General features: G+C 49.5%; 2 protein-coding genes across 3 annotated transcripts in view; one reads left to right on the top strand and one right to left on the bottom strand.

The window, feature by feature from the left end:
- Window positions 1–7,273: 7,273 nt before the first annotated feature.
- Window positions 7,274–23,634, bottom strand: part of TG (thyroglobulin) — a 244,557-nt gene continuing 228,196 nt past the window's right edge. Inside the window, exons 46-48 of the mRNA XM_082433766.1 lie at window positions 9,736–9,870; window positions 8,401–8,591; window positions 7,274–7,501 (exon numbers count right to left, since the gene is read on the bottom strand). Of these exons, the coding sequence (XP_082289892.1) occupies window positions 7,383–7,501; window positions 8,401–8,591; window positions 9,736–9,870 (445 nt within the window). The 3' untranslated portion in view covers window positions 7,274–7,382. The remainder of the gene's footprint in view (window positions 7,502–8,400; window positions 8,592–9,735; window positions 9,871–23,634) is intronic.
- The window catches only part of SLA (Src like adaptor), a 92,787-nt gene continuing 78,930 nt past the window's right edge, over window positions 9,778–23,634 (top strand). For both annotated transcript variants that reach the window (XM_082433871.1, XM_082433869.1), the window contains exon 1: window positions 9,778–14,881. The gene's annotated coding sequence lies outside the window, so the exon portion shown is untranslated. The remainder of the gene's footprint in view (window positions 14,882–23,634) is intronic.

Raw genomic sequence — 23,634 nt, 5'->3', positions numbered from 1 at the left:
TGACTTCTCCACCTAACGGGACAGGCTCAGAACTCCTGGGTCTTCTCTCTGCTGTTGGGGTGGGACTTTGTCCTAGTTTGCTATTTTTTCTTCCCAGAACACCCTTCCCCCCAGCTCTTCCACGACTTGTTCTAGCCCTTCAGTGAGATGCACACAAATGCCATGTCCTCATGAGGGGGATTATGTGCCCCTTCTCTCTCATCACCCCACCGTTGGCCAGGCACACAGCTGGACTCAAGGAGGCTTGGGGACAGCTGGACGAGGGCAAGGGAGGGAGGTGGAGGGTTCATTCAGAGACGGGGAGACCCAGCGAATTCCAGTTTGAATATAAAGAAACAAAGAGGATGAGACGATCCCAGGGGTTACCTTAGAGAAGGATCAGCAAGCGAAGGCCTGGGGCACACTTTGGTCCTACCTCCTCTTTCAAGGCAGCCCACACCCCAGGCCAGGCAGCACCTCGGCAGAGCCCCAGACGTTGGTCACTGCCCCCAGGTTCGTTGGTAAAGTCCCCTCACTTGTCTGTTTGCCCGCTGTGACTCACTTTCTGACCTCGCAAAGGCCCAGAAGGTAGGCTCACACAGGCACCACTGGGACGCGGGTGCCGGCACAGCATTCGAGCAGCCTTGCTCCAGGCACGGGAAGCTGAGCCCCTGCTTGGGTGGAGGGTGGAAGCAGGACCATCGAGGGAGGGGAGGTTGGGCAACCCCAGGAGCCCTGGGAGGATGTGGAGCCGATGGGAAAGAAACTCAGGAGGGACCTGGGGCTCCCCCGGCAAGTGGCGGGTTGGGACCCGGGCTGGAGAGAGGCAGCTCCTGAACGTGTAAGCTTACTAGATGTTGTCATACCTTAGGGGCTCCTGTATGCTTGCTGGGAACCAGCTGTGCTTTTGTTCCTGCAGGGGATGGGGGGTGCCTAGAACACCATCCCCACCTGCCCAAGCTGTCTATGCCAGGCTTATTTTTATTCATCCTTTGTATTCAGCCTGGGGCCACCGAGAACATTCTCCCATCGGACTTAGGTGCCCCCTCTGGCTCCTGAAACCTGTTTTGTCTCTATCAGCACACTCGTTGCCCTGAATTGAGACCCGCTGCTTACTTGTCTGAGCCTCTTTCTAGACCTGGAGCTCCTCAAGCATTGGGACTATTTATCTTTGTATTTTCAGCACCGAGTAGAGGGCTCGGCCCAAAGTGGGGAATGAGCTGAACAGAAACATATATTGGTAATGAAAACATCTTCCAATGATTGTCCGTCAATTTCTAATTATGCAGGACATTGATTTCTCTTGCCTTATAGGAGCCTCACAGCAGGGCCAGGAGAGTGATGACTTGTCCGCATTTTCCAGGTGGAGCTAATGCCCCAATTGGTGGAGGGGTTTGGTGGGTCATTCAGTGGGAGAGCTGTTGAGTCAGAACTCAGACTCCTATCTGAATCTGAAAACCATATATCATCCTTAAGGCAGTGATACCCAAACCTGGCTGAGACTCATTAAGGGGGATGTAAGAACATACACATTCCTGGAAGATGTGAAAAAAATACAGAGGAAAATGAGGAGGGAGGGAAGGAAGGAAGGAAGGGAGGAAAGAAGGAAGGAAGGAAGGGAAGAGAGAAAGAAGAGGAAAGAAAGCAATTATAAATGTTAGATAAAACAAGAAGCTGTACTATAATACTATGGTCTAAACAGAAATCGCTCTAAAACATAGCATGATTTTAAGGAACTGATGAAGTCTAATAAAAGAGAAGCTATTTGATCTAGAGGCTAGGAATAGTCCTCTTGAAATGCCCAGGGGCTGCATCACAGACCAAGAGAACAGGATGTGTAATACTAGCTCACAGCTTGGCCTCTGAACAATATATATAAAATCTTAACCTGGTAAATGAAGTTAACTGGTTTTTAACTGTAGAAATCACCGAGAGAACAAAGCGTGGAAGGCTTAGGGGAGGCTGCAGGACAAAATGATTCTAAGAGCCTGGACAGCAAAAAAGAAGAAAAGAAGAAGAAGAGGTATCAGGATACAAACACACTTGTCACTTACCTAGCAAGACAGGGGTTGTTAGAAAATTGGTGGCATAAGAGAAAAATATCTTGTTCAGAATTACAGAAATATCCAAAAGAAGAAATAAGAATTATAACGTTATTGAGCTTTTGGAGGTTTGTGAGGAGAGGCTGGGTGAGGTGAAGTGAGCTAAATCTTCAGCTTTCTCAGCAGGAAATCAATAGTCCTAGTATGAAGCTAATAAATCACAAATAGAAGCAAATTCACGGTCTAGAGTCACAGCGGGGAGACTGAACTAAAATGAAAACTGTGAGAAGTTGGGAAAATGGGATTTGGGCAGATGGGGGAACAAGGGAGGAATTCCTTAAGTAGGGGTATTGTTTATTTGAAGATGTAGATTTAGGAGCCCTACCTGAGACCTACATGTCCTCAAAAGTTTGAGAACAGGAACCTCGGGTGATTTTCATGCGCTCAGACCTTTCTTGGGCCGATTGCCTGCCAGCCTTGGACGGTCCGGAAGGACCTGCCCTTGTCTTCCCAGCTCCACTGGGGACCTGGATTCCCCAAGTTCCCGACACCCCGGGGCCCCTGTGCTGGGGCCTGGAGCTGGGGGACTTGCAGCTGTGTCACAACTTCCCTTTGAGAAAGTTCCTCACCTCATCCCCTTGTCTGTCTGGCTTCCGGCTCAGGAGGAAGCTGACTCAGACCGACGCTGGACTCACGATGAATGTCGTCACTTCCTTTCCTGATTCCTGCCTTACTAATCCCCAAGGTCACAATGGGTCTCAGGGGGAGGTGCTGCCCCCTTCACCTCCTGACTCTTTGGTGACCCTCGCCTTGATGCCAGGTGTTCTGGGGCCTTCCTGCCCTTAGCAGAGGCGGGGAAAGTTTTTGACATCTTCATGGTTGCCCTGCAACACGTCAGGCTGGAGCAGATCATCTGGGAACAGACAGGGACTTGCAGAGGCATCTCTGCAGTGGAGAAAGTGCTAGAATGGGAGCTGGGCCCAAGTTCTGAGAGCAGCCCCGGCAGGGCTGGTGGTGGGACCTGGGCGAGCCCCGCTCAGCTCCTTCCTCGGGATGTGGGCTCAGGCCTCCTCCAGCTCAGACAGTCTAACTACTGTATGTGTTTCTTTGGCCAGGCTTTTCTGAGAGCTGTTCCAGGGCAGAGCCAAGATGGCCTGGCCCTTGGACCCTCTGATTCCCCATCCCTGCCTTTCTCACGGACTGCCTCGTATGTAGTAGGTAGCCTGAATCGATGGTTAACTGGCCAGGCTTTGTGGACAGTACTTTCTTGTGTTCTGTTCGTGTACACAGCACATCAGCAGGGTGAATCTTCAAAGTAGGCATGATGATGGTGACAGGATGTTCAAATGGGATGTTTTCTATCTCAGTTTTCAAAGGCTGCAAACGAGTAGCTGGTGGCATCCGGTGCTGGGCCCTACGTGCAGGGTTTACAAAGGGGGTGGCCCAGACGGGCTCTGTGAGCATCAGTCCATCACCCACCCCAACCAGGTTAAAGAATGTGAACGCCCCATTTTCCAGGCTATCGATGGTGAATTTGGGGTTTTGATATTGGACAGGAGTGAACTTTTTATTATCAGGAAAATAATGAGCTATGCCTGAACTTTGGTCCAAGCACAGGATAAAATATACCTCTGAACAAGTACAGCAATGTATTAGTTTTCTATGGCTGCTGTAACAAATTACCACACATTTATGGGCTGAAAATAACTCAAATTTATTATCTTACAGCTCTGTAGATCAGAAACTGACATGACTCGCAGTGGATTAACATCAAGGTGTCCGCAGGCTGCATTTCTTTCTAGAGGTTCTAGGGAAGAATCCATTTCCTTGCCTTTTCCAGCTTCTTGAGGCCACTCACATTCCTGGACTCATAACCCCTTCCTCCATCTTCAAAATCAGCAATGTCAGGCCAGGTCCTTCTCACTCTGGCATCTCTCTGGTCCTCTCCCTTGCCTCCCTCCTGTTTTTCGGGACCCCTGTGATTACATTGGACCCACCCAGGTAATCCCAGCTATTTTCCCCCTATTTTAGGGTCAGCTGATTGGTAACCTTAACTCCATCTTCGACCTTAATGTCCCCTTGCCCTGTAACCCTACTTACTCACAGGTTATGGGAATTAGGCTGTGTTCATCTTTGGGGAGCCATTATTCTGCCGACCGCTAATGGGAAATGGTAGGAGAAAATACAAATACTTCCAGCTTACACCTTGCTGAGTGTTGCTCATCCAGTAAACTCAGCTGAATTCATTCTACAGGTGATGAAACTAAAGATTAGAGAGCTTATGAGTGGGGCTCATTCTTGACTGTGCATTGAAATCCCCTGATGCCCCCCCCACCCCAACCCCTCTGGGATTCTGATCTAATCCATCTGGGGTGTGACCTGGGCGCTGGGATTTGCTACAAGCACTCAGGTGATTCTACCCAACAGCCAAGGCCTGGAGCCACTGGGCTCAAGGAATTACTCCAAGTCACCGCCCTACTGTGAACACCTGCAGAAGCAGGCACTGCACTCAGGCCTATCTTATTTCAAAGCCCCCACTAGGTGCTGGTAGAGGAGAAGCCTTCATTTCTTCCAGAGGGAATTGGTACTTTAACTGGAGACAGACTGTAGTTGAAACCAAGGGAACAAAGGTTCAGGGGTAGAATTTCAAGCACCCATTTCCTGATGGCAACACAAGAACAGGATTTCATTTGGGGGAAGAACATGAGACAGTGCTTATAGGACAAAACTTGGCATAGGGTGTGAGACCTCAGAAAACGGTGATGCTGCTATTGGTTTTGTCAGGGCCGGGCTGTGGGGAGAGCAGTGCCAGCAGGGCCTTCTGGACGCGTGAAGCCTCACCCCAAAGTCCACGCTGGCCACCTCCTCTCTCTCCCCTGGCGGGAATCTGAGCTCAAGGCTCTCCCAGAGCAGTCCTGGGTGGGCCACCCGGGCGTCAGCCTCCCTCCCATCCCTCCCTGACACAGTGTCAGGCCCCCCAGGTCTTGAATCCTGCAGTGAGTTGAATTGTGTCCCCCCAAAAGACAGGTCCAAGTCTTCATCCAAGTACCTGTGGATATAAATTTATTTGGAAATATGGTCTTTGCAGTTGTAATTACGGATTTCAAGATGAGATCATTTTGGATGTAGGGTGTCCTTGTAAGAGACAGGAGAGGCAGATTTGACACATACAGAGAAGTCCGTGAGAAGATGGAGGAGAGATTGGTGGGACCCCACGGGTCACCAGCAGCCACCAGAAGCTGAGGGAGGGGCGTGAAAAGGATTCTCCCTCAGAGCCTTAGAGACACTGGCTCTGCCAACATCTTCATGTTGGATTCTGGCTTCCAGAACTGAGACCATTCATTACTGTTGTCTTAAGACCACCCTCCTCACCCTTTATGGTAATGTGGTATGGCAGCCACAGGAAACAAAGAGAGATCTCATCCACCCCGACCTCTGGATCCCCGAAAAGAGCCAAACAGGCCTGGGAAGGCAGAGCACTGCCTCTCGGCGCTGTGTCCCCTGCCCCCGTCTGAGTCCCCAGGCCCTGGAGCCTGATCCTGTATGAAAAGTACCAGGAAGCACCAGGGCCATGGCCTCTGACATGGGGGCACTCATGCTCACCTGATTTTACAGCCTACTCTGTACTGAAGAGGTAGAGGTGCTGCAGGCCAACTCCAACTCCAGGCCAAACAAGAATGGCCCCAAGGATGGGTGGGAGGGACCAACTCTCCTGGTCTTGGGAGCAAAGATTGATTATGTGGCAGAATGACAGCTACCTACCCAACAGCTGTCTCCATTCATCTCTGCTAACTTCACCCAGCTTTGTTGGGACAGCAATATCTCCTACTCTAGGGAATAAGTCATGCCTGGTCTCATCAGATCATGGTAAGTCCATTCCCCACTGTCAGTGACTGGTCTAAAAGTGGGGACACAATTCCATTCTGGCCAATGAGATGCAAAGGGAAATCGGCTAGAAATTACTGGGAAAGATCTTCCTCCAAGAAAAGAAAGAGGCACTTGAAGGCAAGGCCCTTGGTACCCTGCTCTGCTTGCTTCCAGCATGGGATGCTGTCAGGAGGGGATGTGATGTCTGGAGCTGTGGCAGCTATGTTGTGTTAGTGAAGTGAGCCATCATCCATGTGCTGAAGATAGCAAAGAGGAAGGTTACAAAGTGTCTGGGTCCTTGATGGCATCACTGAGCCACTGATCAACCTTGGGACCATTTGCCTCTGGGAGTATTCTTCAGTTAAGGCATTGTAGTTGGGTTTTTGTTTACCTAAATGGAACAAAAAAAGCCTATAATGTAGGTTAGAGGTTACCTGGGGTTTTCAGTGATATAAATAGGTTTTACAGGACACATGATGTGGCTATAGATTTATGTGAAGTCCAGAAAGAGTGAGGAAACAGAGAAGTCAGGAGACCTGAGTTGAACTCTTATCCTCCACTTCGCCCCTGTGTGAATTTAGGCATAACATAAGGCTTTCTGAGCTCCGCCTTCCATATCTGCAAAATGGGGGTGATAGTCCCAACATATGAATATTCACTGACTTTGGTCTGAGTTCAAATGCAATGACGTGTGAACACATTTTATGACATGCCATGTAAATGACAGACTGTTAAGCGGCTCCACCTGCTTTGACTTTGGGTTAATTGTGTGTATGTATAATGGGGGTAGGGGTGGGGAAGAAAGAAATTTTAAACAGAAGATTTGCCTTTATAAATGTGTCCCTCAGGAGGTGAATGATAAAATCAGGTGCTTATCTGGGAATGCAAATCAGCCAGTAGCTGGGGTGATAATTCTGCATCCTTGCACCTCCGCCCTCTCACACTCAACCAGGTCAATTCTACTTCCTGAAGAGTCCATGGATCTGGACCACCCCTCCATCTCTGCCCTCACTGCCTCCTTCCAGACCACACTGTTTCTCACTCAGAAAATTGTCCCAGCCCGAGTTGGTCTCCTACCTCCATTCTGGAACCTTCACAAGAGAACTCTTTCTAACACACAGGTGAGGCTGTGTCACTCTGGGGCCTGCCCTTGATGGATCCCCATTCCCTGGCTCACGGTTTACCTGCCTCTCTCTCCTTCTAGAGGGCAGGGTCCTTGCCTCCCCAGCACCCAGCAGGGCCTGATGCACAGAGGATGCTCCATCAACATTTACTGGAAGGAAAGAGCAGCCTGGGATTCAAACCTCTGGAGGATTATTAAGACATAGTTCGGCATCTCCCAGGGATTTTCTTGAATTAACAAATCTGAGTCACCGATGCGTCTCTGCATGTAGACACTTTATTGAAAGTTAGTGGCTAAGTTGGAGAATAAGTTGTCCAGGGTGGCAGCTGGGGTGAGGTTGCCAGGGTCGGGGGGTGGATCTCGGGGGCTGGTCACTTGCTGTAGGTCTTGGAGCCAAACTCTGGGAGACCCAGGAGGTCTTCTGTCAGCCCAGAGCCAAACGGCTGGTCCTCCTCTTCACTCCCTGCTGACGGCCCATCCTCAGCTTCATCTGAAACAGGAGAGGCAAGGCTGGTCTAACCTGGCTCAGGACCTATCCTCCCTCGTCTCTTTCCCTTTGGACCAAAGAGACCCCAGCCTCTGATGGGAGTTCCCTACTAATGCCCTACAGAGGGACATTTCTGGGGTGGGGCACCAGACTTACCTCCTGGCTCTAGGGACATGCTAAGGGTACAATGGACTTGGGTTCATCCACTGAGAAGATAAAAGCAGAGTTGAGAGTCTAAAATGTATGCTGGGCAAGGTTGCTTTCCTGCTGAATGCTCCACTCTTCCCCTCCCCACGTGAAGAGCTCCCGTCACGCTGAAAACCTCAGCCCTGCACCACCTCCCCCAGGAAGCCTTCCGGGGAGATGTGAGTCCTCCCTCCTTTGGGGTCTCACTAGCTTGGGGGTAGACTTCCATCATGGCACCCAAAACGCTGAAGGACATTCGCTGGGTTCTGTCACTCACTCCCCCACTCTTCTGGAAGCTTCTTAGGGCACTGCATTGATCTCTATATTACCAGTGCCCTCATTATGATTCACTTCCTCTCAGCACTTTTGCAACAGGAAGTTCTCTTCAACAGGAAGCAGTGAAATACCCATTTCTCCCCTGGCTAGGAATCCCTCTCCAAGATGTTTCGTCCAAGTTGCCAAGGGCAGCAGGCATGAGGTTCAAGACCCTGCCTTCTTTCCCCACACCAATGCTGCCATTGGTTCCCTACTGAACCCGCCCAGCCCTCCCCACCCCGGGCCCCCCAATGTCTTCTCCCTGTGCCCCTCCCATCTCCCATCAGAACAGGAGGCCCTTGACAAAGAGGAGCCCCCCCCACCCCCGCAGACTGTGAGTTCCTCACAGGAAAGGGCAATGCCAATGGCATCCCAGTAACCCAGTGGCCCTGGATCCCTACCTGCTGAGGCCTTTAGAGACTGGATGTACTTGGACCAGAAGGAACAGTCGGCCTTTTTCAGGCCCTGTCGATTGGGGAGCAGGACACTGAGCTCCTTGTAGCTCTCGGCACCATCACGGGGGACAAAGTCAGGCCAGGGGGATGCAAACCCAGGCGCTTTCCTGGAGAACTCATGCGGGTAGTTGGGATTTCTGGGGAAATGAGAAGAAAGAAAGAAAGTTCCCCATGAGGAAAGAAAGTTCCCCATGAGGGAAACTGCTCTCTCCTTTCATCACCTGGGACCACTTCCCACTTGCTCATGGTCTCTGAGGACCATGTCACACATCTTTAGGTGTCAGAGCAGGAGTTGAACCCACCCTATCTGATTCCAGGGCTGTGCTCTTAACAGCTGCATTACACACAACAAAAGTTGCAGATGCCCTAACTCATCGCTCTTAGGCCATTTCTGGAAGAGGAAAGATGTGAGTTCGTGACCCAGCAGTGTTACGCAGGACCTAGTGCTGCCCTTCTGACTCTCTGAATGCTCAAGAGGTCACCGTGTCTCTCTCAGTCCTGGTGTCCTTTATCTGGACACCACAGCCAGTGTCTGGAATGCCTTTGTTTGCCCAAGGCCTGTGCAGGAAGGTGGGCCAGGAGCTGGGCAAACCTGTTGGCCACCTTCCTTCTGAAGGTCAACTTCCCTTTGAAGTTTCCAGGGGGCTGAGCGCCGTGCTAGGTGAGCACTGCTCGTCTGGTGTAAAGGGAGACAGGTAAACCACAGGGTGGAAAGCAGGAACCAGTTCTGGAAGTGGGAAGGGTGAGTATGCTAGCTGGGCTAGAATAGAGGTGTGTGGGGAGGCCAGAGGTAGACAAGGAAGGGTCTCGAGTGTCGTAACTTCATTTGATCATCTAAGACAGTGGTTCTCAACTTGGGGTGATTTTGCTTTCCAGGGGCCATTTGGCAATATCTGAAATATTTTTGTTCTCACAACCGGTACAGGGGTGAGGTGCTCCCAGCATCTCATGGGCAGAGGCCAGAGATACTGCTAAACAGCCTACAATGCACAGGACGTTCCCACGCAAAGACTTATCCAGCCCTGGGTCAACAGTGCCGAGGGTGAGAAAGTCTGATCTAGAGCCATCAAATGTGGCTGAACAAGGGAGTGTATGACTGGGATGTTTCTTTGCCGAGACTAATCTATGCAAAGGTCATTTTGGCTAGAAGGGGAGGCTGAGCCGGGGAGACCAGTGGTAGGGAGGAAAGGGTGAGTCCATCAACGCAAAGTGTGGCCTTTGAGTTCAGAATGAGGGGAGGGAATGCACAGGACAGCCTCCAGGCACACGTGGTCCACTCACCCGGATCGGATGAAGTTGGAAAAATACTGCATGATTTTCAGGGAAAGGCTTTTCTCCTCCAGAGTAAACTGCCCCTCGTAGGCAGGGTAGAAGGGAAGCCCAAAGGCATATCGAACATCTGCCAGCAATTCCAAGCTGGGAAAACACACGGAAAGAAGAAGGAGCAAAAGTTAAAGGAATAATAAACTGCTGGAAGAACCAAATGAGCCGAAACCCAATATTCTTTGCCCAGTGAAGATTTTTCTCTCTTTATGTTTAGGATTACTGTTTGGTGCTTAGTTTAGTAGAGATTCTGCTTGGCCCTTAGTCCAATGGCCCCACTGGGGCAGATCCATGGCAAATCTATAGGTTAAAGTGTACCCAATGCTGAGCACTTAACTCCCTGGAAACATCTGTAAGTTTGTAAGCAATTTTCCAAGAGAATGTTCTCTTGACCACATTCCAACCATGATACTTAGAGTATCAATTGAACATTTGTTTGTTCAAAACAGGCTGCATTTTCAACCCCTTCTCTGTGCTAGTCCTTGTTCATAGATGGCTTATACTTTCCAGCTCTTCAAGGTTGCTATTCATCCATGGAACCAACTCTAACACAGTGCCTGGCACATAGCTGGTCAATAATATATATGCTGTGCTGAACTGGATATCTAATATGCAGCAGACAGGGGGGAATAAAGATTTGGAAGCCAGATGAGTGGTTTAAATGGACTGAGTTGGCACTGGGGTGACCAGTCCAGTGGTACAGGGGGCCATGGGAGTGAGCACCGGGAGAAAAGCTGGAGGGACTTTACAGCTGTGTAGTAGAGAATCTGGCTTTTCCCAAGGAGAAGTCTGGCCTTTGCCCTCCGGTGTCTGGGAGGTACTCCATGTCATACGTGATACGAGTGTCTTTGTTTAGGGCAGCGGCTGGCCACGCTGGACCTTCTGTAAATGTGGCCTCACTCAGCAGTCTCAGCGCAGGGGCCGGCCATGCCAAAGACCAACCACGTGACTTAGGGTGGGGGGCTTTGGGTCACATGGTAACAGTCCACCTGGAGGCTGACACCAACCGCAGAGGCAGTCAATCATGCCTATGTAACGGGGTCCCAATCAAACCTCTGAACACCAAGTCTGGGGGAGCCTCCCTGGCCGGCACCACTCTGTGTGTGCATCGTCATACGTCAATGCCCAGAGGGTGACCCCTCCTGATTCCATGGGGAGAGGACAGCGGAGCTCGTGAGTGGAAACCCTCCAGGCCCGCCGCTATGTCGCTCTTCCTTTGTCTGATCTTAATCTGCATCCTTTCCCTGTGACGACCTCAACCACGAGTACAGCAGCTTTCCGTGAGGTCTATGAGTCTTTCTAGTGAATTATCAGACCAGAGGGTGATTTGAGGAACCCCCCCGAATTGCACTTGGCATTAGAAATGAGCATGATCTTTTGTGGCGACTGTGTTCTCTGACCTTGTAATTGGCCTAATTTATCACAAGAGCCAATCTCTAATCTTACAGACGAGGAAGACAAAGTTCAGAGAGGTTTCCTGACTTACGCAGAGACACGCTGTAACTTGAGCAGCAGAGTCGGGTCAGGAACGTTGCTAGGGAGTGTGATGCTAAGCAAAGGCCTGGAGGGGCCCAGGGGCACCGTCCCCGGGTCGTGGCTCCTCCAATTTCAAGCTGCGTGACTTCTCGAAAATTACTTGACCTCCCTGATTCCCTGCTTCGTCATCTACGGAATGGGTATAAAATACCTACTGCACGGGGTTGTTGTGAAGCTGGAAATAAGATGGTGTATGCAGTAGGTACTTAAAAGCCTGGCCCACTTCTTTCTCATCCATCATTCTAAATACTTCCGGATGTAATCAACCACCTGTAAGGTATCAGCAGTGTCTCTGGCCAGGCGATCAGTGATTCTCATCCACGCTGGTGTAATGGGCAGATATACCCACTGGACAGATGTCCTGGGGAAGGGCTCAGACCAGGTGGCTCCTAGGTAAAGGCAATCTGTACAGAGGCTAAACGACTCTAAATCAAGATGCAAAGTTGTGTGAATAGACAGTGTGACGCTGGCTCAGGGTGACTCACTGTGATGACCCCAGAGACGGGAAAGGGGGCCCTCAAGATTAGGGATGTGAAGGGGAACATTTCAAGCCAAGAGGGGGCCTTCTCTGCTATCCCTTGCCTGCTCATGTTGGGAACTGAGGTGACCCACCGGCGTGGGGCTGAAGCTGGAAGCCAGGCACCTGGCCCAGCCTGGGGACTTCTGAGGGGCTCGAGAGCTGGAGCTCCTCCTTTCATCATAAGAATTATCAGCAGGTGTACATGTGACTAGTAGCAGGGCACAGAAGAAACGACACACCACTGAGTCACTCAGCTGAGACCCCGCTCTGTCACTTGTCACCCGTGTAACTTTGGATGAGTCATTGGATGACTTTGGATGACTTCTCTGAGGCTTAGTTTCTACATTGTGAGATACAGACCAGAGCAACCATTGCACGTGGAAGCTATTAAAACAAGTGTTTCACAAATGCCAGGAACTACTGTGATTATGGTTATTATGTGTGAATATCGGGCACCTCCACTGGAAGGCATCATAGAAGGAACACGAGACAGTGTGAGCCGCACAGGACGAACAGCACTCGGTCAGGATGGAGAGAATAACAGCCCCAAAGGGTGATGTCTCTTTGCAACTGCTGTCAGGTACCCCGACCCTCTTAGAGCAGCTGTAAGTTTTATTTCATTCCTGAGCAGGAAGCAGGAAGAGGCAGTGGCATCAGAACTTATAGGTCCTGGGACCCGAAGAGCCAAGTCCTTTGTCCAGCTCTGGTCAAGCTCAGACAAGAGCCCAGAGTCTGCGGCCGCCAAGCTGGCCTGCTCAGCGGCCAGCCCTCCTGAGCGCCTGTTCAGAGCTGCTGTTTCCTGAGCGCCCGAGATGTGCCAGGGACTGTGGCTGGTGTTTGATCAGCAACTTTCAGGACCAGCCAGGAAGTAAAGGGTATCATCTGCATCGTTTCCAGGCAATGACCCAAGGCTCAGAAAGGTGAAGTGACACGGGAGAGCCAGGATCGGAAGCTGTTTTCCAGCCCCCAAACCCTGTCTCTGTCTACTCTACCTCTGCGGGTGCAGCACTGAGGACCAAATACCCATTAATTTGGGTATTAATGCCCCAAATTCTCAGTGGTGTTTTAAGATCCATAAAAGGAAAAGGAACACAGGACAAAAACATGCCAGGAAGATAGACACTGTAAGAAGGGCGATAAAAAATCTCTCACTAATACCCACGCTTGGTAGTTACAAATCACTGTTGCCTTGATTGTCTCAAGGTCCCCGTGAGTAGGTGGTATTGGAATGATTCATGGAGTTTTACACTGGAGGAAACTGAGGCTCCCAGAGGCCATTTTCCTCCCAAGGCCCTGAAACTCAGCGGCGATGCCAGGACCAGGTCTGGATTCCAAGGCCCGCTGTCCTCTTGGCCTTGTTGCATGGGGTCGTCCACCGGCACCACTACCACCACTGCGCTGGCTGAGGTCTGTGTGTCTCAGTGGCTGCGTAGGAACCAGGGGAGCCCGGAGTTGCAGGGGTCGGCCCCTCCCCCCGCTGCCCCGACCCCCGGAACCTCTCCTCCCCTACAGTGTGTGGAAGGGAAACGTCTCGGAAGGCCCTGTAGAGAAAGTGACTCTATTCCTTTCCTACTGCTGCCCCCTAAGAAATGCCACAAACTGAGGGGCTTAAAACAACACAGATGTACTATCTCACAGGCTCTGGAGTTCAAAGGTCCAGCATGGGTCTCACTGGGCCAAAATCAAGCGGTCAGCGGGCTTCATTCCTTTGGGAGTGGCTGCGGGAGAATGTTTCCTGCTCATCGGGGGTGTGACAGAATTCAGATCCCCGAGGGGAGGGACCCAGGTTCCCGTTCTGTCGCAGGCTGTAAACTGAAGGCCATTCCCAGAGGCCACAGTTCATGGTCCTCTTTCTCTATCCTCAAAGCCATCAACAGTCAGTAGAGACCTTCTCTCTTCCCATCTCTCTGACCCACTCCTCTGGCCCCTCTCCTGCTTTGGGGAACTCGTATCGTTAGATCAGGCCCACCTGGGTAATCCTGAATCATCTCCCACGTCAAGGTCCTTAATCTTAATCCCATCTGCCAAGACCCTTTGCTACGTAAGGGGACATATTCACATGTTGGGTGGGATTCGGGTGTGGACATTTGGAGGGGCCATATCCTGCCTTCCACAGTGGCCTTTTCCACTGTTTCTTCCAAAGAAAGCTGCATTCCAAATGGTGCAGTGAACAGAGTTCAAATCCTGGCTAGATCACGTAAAGCTGTGAAATCCTGGAGAAGGTGTACAACCTCTCTGAGCCTCACTCTCCTCATCTGTAAAATGGTGACACAATCATGCTTCCAAACATTGAATGAGGTTTAGCAACAAAATTTTTCAAATCTCTTGCTCAGTATCTGGCTCCAATGTTCATTCCTGTTTTCTTTTCCCCATAAGAACCATCAGAAAGCTTAGGAATAAGGGTCTTTAACTTGAGGGTCCATTATAGGGTTTCAGAGGACCACAAGTTCCCTGAAATTAGGTGTAACATGCTGTGACACTGTGTATATGCATCTTTCTTGGGAGAAACTTCATAGTTTTCATCACGTTCTCAAGAAGATCTGTGCCGATGGTGTGATGGTAAACGCTTAATGATTGGCTTTTGCCAGTTTCCACAGTCTCCCACCATAGACAATGCCAAACTACCAAAGTGACGTCATAGCACATGAAGTTGGGGAAAGACGTGCACACCGGCTCCTGTGAGCATACACAAGCTGGCTCCAGCCCACCACCCAAAGTTTACAGAGCACTGCTTTGGGGAAAGGCCTGGCCTTGCAGCCCATCTGATCTGTTTAATTTGAGAGCTTGTTGCGCATGAGGACTGCTGCTTTGTTTTTTCCTTAGCAGGGCTGATCTTTATCAGGATGCTAGAGTTATTTCAAGCTGCTGAAGGCAGACATCTGGAGGAGGGGCAGGCAGTGGGAGCCTTGGAAGAGGGCATATGGGATCGGAGCACCAAGGCCTCAGTGAGTCTGGGCTGAGAGTCCCTGACCCTCTGGAGGAAGAAGAGGGATTTGGATTCAGTGTCAGCAGAGGGAGACATGGAAGGACACTCCAGGGACTGACGAGGTAAAAGGAGAAACTCGCTAGCTGAATGGCTGCAGTGCTGCAGGTTGAGGCAGACAGTTCATGCCTATTGATTTGGCTTCTTGGCTCTGTGCTGGATTTGATCACTGATACGTCATATGCCCAGACTTGTGGCACTCATGTGGGTATATGGTCACACTGCTTTTATTTAGCTTTTCGGTGTCATTTGCTGTCTTTGATAATAGTCTTCCCATCATCCTTCCCTAACCTGATAGTCACTCATCCTATCTCAGACCAGCTCTGGATCTTCCCATCGTCCCATGTGGACGTGGGGTCTAGGAAAGCTCCCTGCCCAGGCTGGGTGAGCTTGGCTCAAACCCCACTTCCACCACTGACTCTCGGCTGCTCTACCTGTGAAATGGGTCTGATCATCCCTGTTCAGCCTCCCCCGTGGTATCACCAGATCCTCACAGACTGATGGTGGATGGAAATCTCTCTAAAAACTAAAAATTGCCATCCAAGCAAGAGCTACTGTTGCTGGTGCTGGTGACGGTACCTTTAGCCAGAGTGCGGGAAGAACTGAGCAGCCACACAGCCCGGGGGATAACTGAGTGTGTGCTTCGGTTTCAGGATGTGAATACCGTTCAGTGAGGACAGTGGCAAAACACTGCCTGTCGGGGCAGGACTGTACCTGAGTCATATTTGCCAAATGCCTACTGTGCACCGTGCTCTGAATAGGTGCTGGGGGAAAAGAGGAATAAGTCTGCCCTCCATCAGGGAGCTCACAGTCTAACAGGAAATGCAAAGAAGCCAACATTAAAAAAATAAAATTCTGTGGGTTGCATGATAGATAAATAGATATCAAATGATAGAATTGCTTACAAACTTCATAAAAAGAGAGAGAAAAGCTATACTACTTGTTTCAGGCAAGGGAATGGAGAGGAGTTTGTAGAAAGTCAGAAAGGAGAAATTATGGTTGATGTGTGCCTTGAAAGGTGAGTGGAGGTCTCTAGGAGTGGGTGAAGTGTGGACGGGTGTCCGGGCAGAGACTCGGGGTGTGTGAATCACAGACGGGGTTCTGCGCTTCGTACGGAGGATGGGGTGGGAGGTGTGGCCTGGCACAGAGGGGCGGAGGCAGAACGGGGAGCTATGGCGGCAGGTGACGGAGTCTCCAGTGCTCTGGGCCTCGTGTATTGTGAGAAGTGCATCACGCTGAAAAATGAAATTGGAGTTTTTCCTGATCCAGGAAAATCAAAAGTTTGGGAACCACTCAAGTGCATGCTCGCTAAGGTCTTTAGGCTCCGGTCCTGTGAAAGGCATGAGGACTGAGGCCAGAGGAACTGAGGGCCACATCTTAAGGGATAGAGGACATTGGCAGTTTCTACACAAGCCAGTCACAAGCTGCATCTCTTTTGGAACGATTGCTGGAGTGGGCTGGGAAGAAAGCTTAGAACTGAGAAATCACAGGGTGGCTGCAATTATCCAGGAGAGATAGAAGTTTGGTTCTTTTTACAGATTGTCCCCCGACCTTACCTGTCAGGCTTAAGTCTGCTGGTATGAATGTGCAGGGCAGCTCAGTCTGCATTCTAGCAAGTCAAAAGCCAAAGCCACCTTTCAGAGACTATTCATGTACAAGCTCCTGACCTGAGCTCTGCTTCCAGTATAAGAGGCATCACGCATGGACACTGGGGCTCGTTAGGGAGCACAACTGAGATGGTGTCCCCAGAGGAACGCACTTGACCCTGGGCCCTGCTGACACAGTGACCTGAGCTGGGGAGCAGGGTGAGGAGAGGGACTGGGTAGGATCTTTCTTGACATAAACCGGCCCCATGTTCACCTTCCAGGGGTTGAAGAGGCTGTTGGCTGGGGCCCATTGCTCCACCCCACCTCACTGGATTGATTTGAGAGTCTGCTGTCCCAGAGATTTCTATCCTTGTTGTTCTGTCTGAAAGAGGAAGTTTGTTGACCTCATCCCCATAAAATATACTCCTTTTTTTAAATCTTTAGCCAGCATCTCTAGATAACTTCCTCCAAAAGAAATTAGGGAACACGGAGGAATAAAAGCCCTTCTGCTTCCCAGGATTTTTTCTTTTTTTTTTTTTTTTTGAGGGATTGCTAAATAACTTACAAACAGGAGTTTACCAGCGTACTTCTCTTTGGGCAAATCTAATATGCAAAAGTTCAGATGCTGCCTAGGGATTAATCAAGAAGTAATTATATGCTTTGGCTTGCATTTTACAAAGAGATTCGCTACGCAATACTTTAAATAATACAATCCCATCCCCGGCCCCAGATGAAATACTTGCAATATTTCCATAACTCCCTAAAGCCCAGCACAGCTGGATGATATATGGTTTGGCAAATCAGGCGAAGCTTTCAGCGGACTTGCTGGATTAACCTGGACATTTTATTCTCTATATGAGACGTAAAAACCGTTGCTCAGAAAAGGCTGAAGTTTCCTGGTCCAACACATCTACTCTCACCAGGAAGTTAGATGTTTACCAAGAGCCAACTGTGTTCATCACTGAGCTGTCTGTGCCAGTTAGTTCTCCTTGTAAGCATAGAGCTTAATTAAATGCATTACATATCACGTGGATGCCCCACTTTCAAGAAACCAAAAGTGGACATCATAGAGCTTGCATTATGGTTATGGGTTTGCACAAATTTCAAAGGGAGAACTCCAAACCACATTTTCCTACTCAAACTTTTGACCCTGCACGAGAAGAATGGCAAGTAAATGCACGTTTGTACGCTTAGAGTGAAAATTAAATGTTTAAGGTATATTCATTAGTCATAAGTTCCCACTTTAATTGATTTTTTTGATTAACTAGATGACCATCATATTGGAAAACAGGGTTTCTATTCTACATTCAATTAAAAATCTGGTTTTTAGTGAGTTGTGTTATGAGTGTGAGAGAAAAGACCAAGGTGCATTCTATATAACCTGTCTTAAAAATCTCCAATGACTTTCCATCATACTCAGATAAAATACTATCTCTTTGCTTGCCACAGCTTACAAACTCTTATGTGAACTGCAAGACCCTGTCTTTTTTCCCCATATCTCCAACTATTCTCCTCCTCTTCAATAAACTCCAGCTCTCTGTCCTTCTTTATCCTCAAACATGTCAATCCCTTTCCCTTTCTCCTTCCTAGGGCAGTTATCTGAATTTACTCTACATATTTATTTGCGTATTGTCTGTTCTTTGCCCCCTAGCCCTAGACCCTCATCAGCCCACCCCCTGACTACAGTGTTAGTCTCAAGATGGTAGCCCTTCTCTGTCTTACCAGCTGCTCCATCTCTAGGATCTCCACCTCAGAGAATCTGGGGCATAGAAGCCAGTAATTATTTGTCGAATCAGTGTTGAAGAGGATATATAGCACAAGCCCTTATACATCATGAATTTGGCTTCAGTCTCAGAAAATGATTTACTTCCATCTTTACTGGGAAATAATCTTGTTAATCACACAGGATGTAGCCAGGCCAATGGACCCAGTTCAAGAATTCAACCACTTAATAGTTGCTTTGGTTTGCTAATTCCAACTAATTCACCAAGACAGTCAACTAAAAACACAATATTTTGAATCTGGAATGTTAAAGGCCCCTGGAATGCACAGAAACATCTAGAATGCCAATGCAGTGGTGTGCAAAATATCTTGAGTCTGGAATTGATGCCTTTGTTTTTCCAGGGTTGGGACAACTTGTGAAGGAGGAACATTACTGCCTCTTTAGTCATTCTGATCATTTTTCTTCTCAGAAGCTTAGTTTTCCTAAAAGGAAAATAACCCAAATATTGGCCATCTACAACATGCCAAGTATTTAATGTACATTGATTTGAATCTTCACACTGTGAAGTAGATGTAACTGCACCTATTTTCTAGGTGAGGAAACTAAGGTGAAGGAACTTGCTCAAACGCAGACAGCTAACAAATGGAAGAAATGGGATTAACACCCTAGCTGGTTTAACCTCCAAGGATGTGTTCTTTCACTACACTGAACTGCTTTTCCCAAAATTAAAGAATGGTCCAACATCCTACATGGAGCCTGGGTAGGTGTTTAATCCCAAGAGCCCTACCCCACTGCCCATTCAAAGTCAAGTCTCATCTCTCTAAAATGCCTCTGCACCGCTGAGGCATGGGAATGACATCTCAGGACTCTGGGGATGAAGGACTTTGGAATAAGGACCTGAACACAGCACATAATTCAAGCATGATGGCTCACACACAGCCCCGAGGTGAATTTCCATGGGACACGATGAACTGGTGCCACCCCCAGGAATCTTAAGATGATGGGCCCCCATCTCCCCTCTGAAGTGGCCACAGCAACTCTTTCAGGAGCTAGTACACAAAAACCACTTCTTCCGTGGTTGCTTTCTTCCTGGATCTTGTTCATTCCAACGTGGGTTCTCCCAGCATAATACATTAAGCAGTATTAGTAGCACCTACTGAGTGCCAACTTTATGCCAGCCAGCTAGCTAGGCCGTTTGCATGTTTTGTCTTATTTGATCCCGACACACTCCTATAAGTGTACTATTATTAGCTCCATCTATGGATGAGGAAACCAAAGCTCAGAGACGTCGTCACTTGCCAGAGGCTCAAAGTGAGAGACAGAGCCAGGATAAGCCCCCTAAGGACCGGCAACACCAGAGAATACATCAGTGCTCCCTCCTACACTTGCTGGGGCCTGGCTCCTGCAGGTGTGCTGGAGGGGGGATCCCCCAAACCTGGGCTGGCCACAGGGTCTTGGAGCCCGTGGCTCGTGAGTGGCAGAGTACACAATGGGGGTCCCTCCTAGGAAGACACTTGGGCGAGAGTGTCCTTTGGGAGGAGCTGGTTAGAGAGAAAGACATCAACTGTAATCGACAAGATGGCGATGCCGGGAGGGAGGACAGAGTCCCAGCAGAGCGTGGGAGGTGGCGCCTAGACACAGCTGGGCAGGAGAGAGGACGCCCACGGCCTCAGACCTAGGAGCGGACAGCAGGCCAGGGTCCTGCTTGGTGTGACCACGGGAGACAACCTGCCAGCCTTCCAGGTGAGCTCTGTAACAGAAGAGCCAGATGCTCCGGTTCGTGGTGTGCTGTGGTCTGCCCGGGGGTCCGTGGGACCAGGGACGGTATCTGGTGGCGGGGGGATCTTGTGTTGATTCAGGGATAAGATCTGGGAAAGGGGTCACACCTTCTCTCCAGGTGGTGTTAGTGATAACTCCCATTTTAAGGGATGCCAGCAGTGCTTACCAACAGAGGACCATTTTGGGCCCCAAGGGACAGTGGCCTTGCCTGGAGACATTTTCAATTGTCACAACTGGGAAGGTGCTTCTGGTATTGAGTGGGTGGAGGCCAGAGATGCCGCTAAACAGCACAGAACGCACAGGACAGCCCTCCACGGCAAAGAGTTATCCAGCCTGAAAGGTCAACAGTGTCCAAGTTGAGAAACCCTGGATTATAGTCATCATTGAAAATCCCTCTTCATGAAACAGCGGGTTATAGATGGGAGCCATGGAGGAAACTGGCTCAAAGTCTCCCCAGTGAGCAGAACTGAGCAAAGAAAGCTGCTAAGCTTTGTCCTCGTGTCAATAGTCTTGGTGAGCAAAGCTGCCAGGCATTGTGGTGTGTACAAACACATACACACACCCACACACACCCCCTAGATGCAGACACTGCACCCCTGAACCCTTCCAGCAGCCCTGTGGGACATGCACTATTACTCTCCCCTTGGATAGATAAAGATGCATGGAGGCTCAGAGAGGTTAAGCAACTTGTCCAAAGTCGCACAGCTAGCAGGTGGACCTAGCCATGGCAGGCACTCAGAGGCTTTGGGTTGAAGTGGGTGCAATTGAAAGAAAACTGGAGAAAGGGCAGGAGGCAGGCTTTGAGTCCAGACTGCCGCTTACGACTCTGTGACTGGGACATAATTCCAGTCTTCTCTGGGCGTTTGTTTCTTTATCTGTAAAATGAGTTGGATGAAATCATCTTACATAGTCTATGATTCTTTGAATCTGGATCTTAAAATTGCACCTTCTTCTCACACTGTAGATTTTCCTTTTTTTGTCTCCTCCCCCATCCGTTACACTTATGCTTTCCTCACAAAAGTTGGCCCTCAATTTCAGAGATGCAAATCTCATCTACATAATCCAGGTGAGCATGCAATGCTGTGATCAATTAACAAGAGTCTGCAAGAAAGTGGTAATTTATTGTGTTTTGTTCACTAGCTATGCCAGGAAAGCTAATATATGCTCACAGACAGATGGCTGAAACCATAAGGCACGCGCATATATTTTAAGTCTGTAGATTTCAGCCAGAAATAAATGAGAGTGTGACAGCTCCAGGGCAGAGTGAGAGAGATGTCTTTTCGAGCAGAAAAGATAAACTTGCCAACAATGGGTTAGTTTCTATGATTCATTCATTGATTCAAGTATCTACTATATAGATGGCACCATATTATGGTCGTGGTGGGGACAGATGATATATGCCCAGAAAGATGTCAAGAACGTGTTCTGATGGACGAGAACAATGACACACTCTTACCGCTTTGTTTGCCAGGCCCCGTTCTACACACAAATGAGCACAATAACCCTCTGAAGTAGGTACGATTATTCTTCTTCCCATTTTCAGTTGAAGAAACTGTCACCAAGGAGGTTAAGTGACTTGCCTTAGGTCCCTGAGCTAATAAGAGTCAAGACAGCTTTCTAACAAAGCAGTTGGCCCAGAGTCGCTGCTCTACCCAGGACACTTTCTGCCTTTGTACTGTTGGCAACTTCTCTGCCTGTAAAATGTTTCAGTGGCTCTGAGTGTCTCTTTCCTCCCAAACTGATAAAATGTCAGAGTCAGAAGGTGTCTGAAAGGTGACTGAGCCCAGACATTTTTCATATCTCTGTAAACTGAATGACCTTGAAATTTTACTTGAAGCTCAGTTATGAAGTAGAGAGAAAGGGGCTGGGAAGCTCGGACCCTCCATCTCGCTCTCCTCCTCCCCCGGGTCCACAGAGCCCAGTGAAGAATCAGTACTCCTGACCTGTCCCACCTCCTTACTCCCATTTTGCAGATAGCAAAACCGAGCCCCAAGGAGCCTGTAAACTAGAGTGGAAGAGACCCTTTCCCACCTGTCAACTGAGGTAGTTGGATCAGCTTCTGTCCTTCAGCATGATTTCCTGAGCACCTACTATACCTCCTCTGTGCCAGGAGGGTCTCTAGGCCCTGAGGTGACCCGGGAGGCACTTTGTGTGGTTCTGATGCACGGGCGTGGCTTCCTTTCAAGGAAGGTTCTGTGGATCAGCGCAGTGGCAGCCTGTCTGTGGGTCCCCAGAGGGGCGTGAGGATGCTTTTCAGCAACAGAGAAACCCAAACTGGCCACAAGAGACTGAGGATGTGGTTTGGATTCTGTTCAAGGGCTGCTCCTCCGGGAACCACCCCGATCCCAGGTCCAGAACAGCCTGCTTTGCACCCTTGCCCCTCGGGAGCCTCCCCAGCAGGGCTGCCACGTTAGAGAGAAGGGTGGTGCTTTGGGTTGAACTCTGTCCCCCTTAAAAGATATGCCGGAACCCTGACCTCTAGGACCTCAGAATATGACCTTCTTTGGGAATAGGGTATTTGCAGAGATAAGCAAGTTAAAATGAGGTCATTGCGGTGGGCCTTAATCCAGTCTGACTGGTGTCCTTATAAAAAGGAGAAATTTGCACACAGACACACAGTGGAAAGATGTTGTCTGCAAGCCAAGGAATGCCTGAGGCCTCCAGAAGCTGGGGCATGGGGTGCCTGGAGCAGATCGTCCTCTAGAGGCTCCAGAGGGAGCGCGGCCATGCCGACACCTTGATTTCAGACTCCCGGCCTCCGTAACGGTGAGACGATACCTGTTGTTCTAAACCCGCCAGGGTATGGTACTCTGTTACAGCAGCCCTAGGAACCAAACACAGGTGGGCTCAAAGCATTACTGATGCTGGTTGGAATCATATGGATCCTTTTGCTACGTTACGTTTTGGTTGCTTTTGTCCTCATATAACAGGTGCAGTCCTTATTTTTTTGCCACTTGGAACTTTTGGAGTTCCAAGGTGTATGCACATGTTGAAGGCTTTTGAGGGACTTGCTGCCGGAGAATTGCGGCTTCTGCTACAATCTCTGCCGTAAAAGAGGGGAAGGCGGAGAACCAGCCTGAAGAACTCGCGCTCTGGGCGTGAACTCCTGAGAGCCCTGGCACCGGGGAGCACTCTGCGGATGGCTTCCCATGCCTGGCCTCCCGGCATGTGGTCCGGCCTCCTGGGCGTGGTGGCCACGGGATTACGAGCCCTCCCTTCATCTCTGTCCAAACCCTCGGCTCTTCTCACCATTCCTTCTCTCCCGAATGCCTTCTCACCAGAGCCCTAGCCTGGCATTTACTTCCCTTCCCACAACCTGGAGGCAGTTGCTTGAATCTAGGAAGTAAATCAAGTTGGAATTATAAATAGTTCTAAGCAGAGAGACCGCGTGTTTTAGTGGAAAGAGAATTCTGGGGCTCGGAGAAGCTATGAGTAGGTCACTGCTGTATAACCGACTGCTGCTTGTCCTCGGGGAAATCACGTGGAGATCCTTGAACCTCAGACTCTTTATCTGTAACACAGAGATGCTCTTTTCAACACCGCTGGCCTCATAAAGATGGATGTTCCGTGAAGTGTTATAAACTGAATAACCCGTTGGGGGAAACCAGGTAAAGAGTGCTTGTTTAGGAAAAATGTTTGGGGGCCTGTATTAGTTTCTCATGGCTCCTGTAACAAATTACCACAAACTTTGGTGACTTTATAGCAACAGAAATTTACTGTCTCATAGTTC

Source organism: Balaenoptera physalus, assembly GCF_965194825.1.
Source record: "Balaenoptera physalus genome assembly, chromosome: 17".
In the NCBI taxonomy this organism is placed as follows: Eukaryota; Metazoa; Chordata; class Mammalia; order Artiodactyla; family Balaenopteridae; genus Balaenoptera; species Balaenoptera physalus.
The sequence above is the reverse complement of the archived record's forward strand: the minus strand, read 5'-3'. Positions and strand labels throughout refer to the sequence as shown.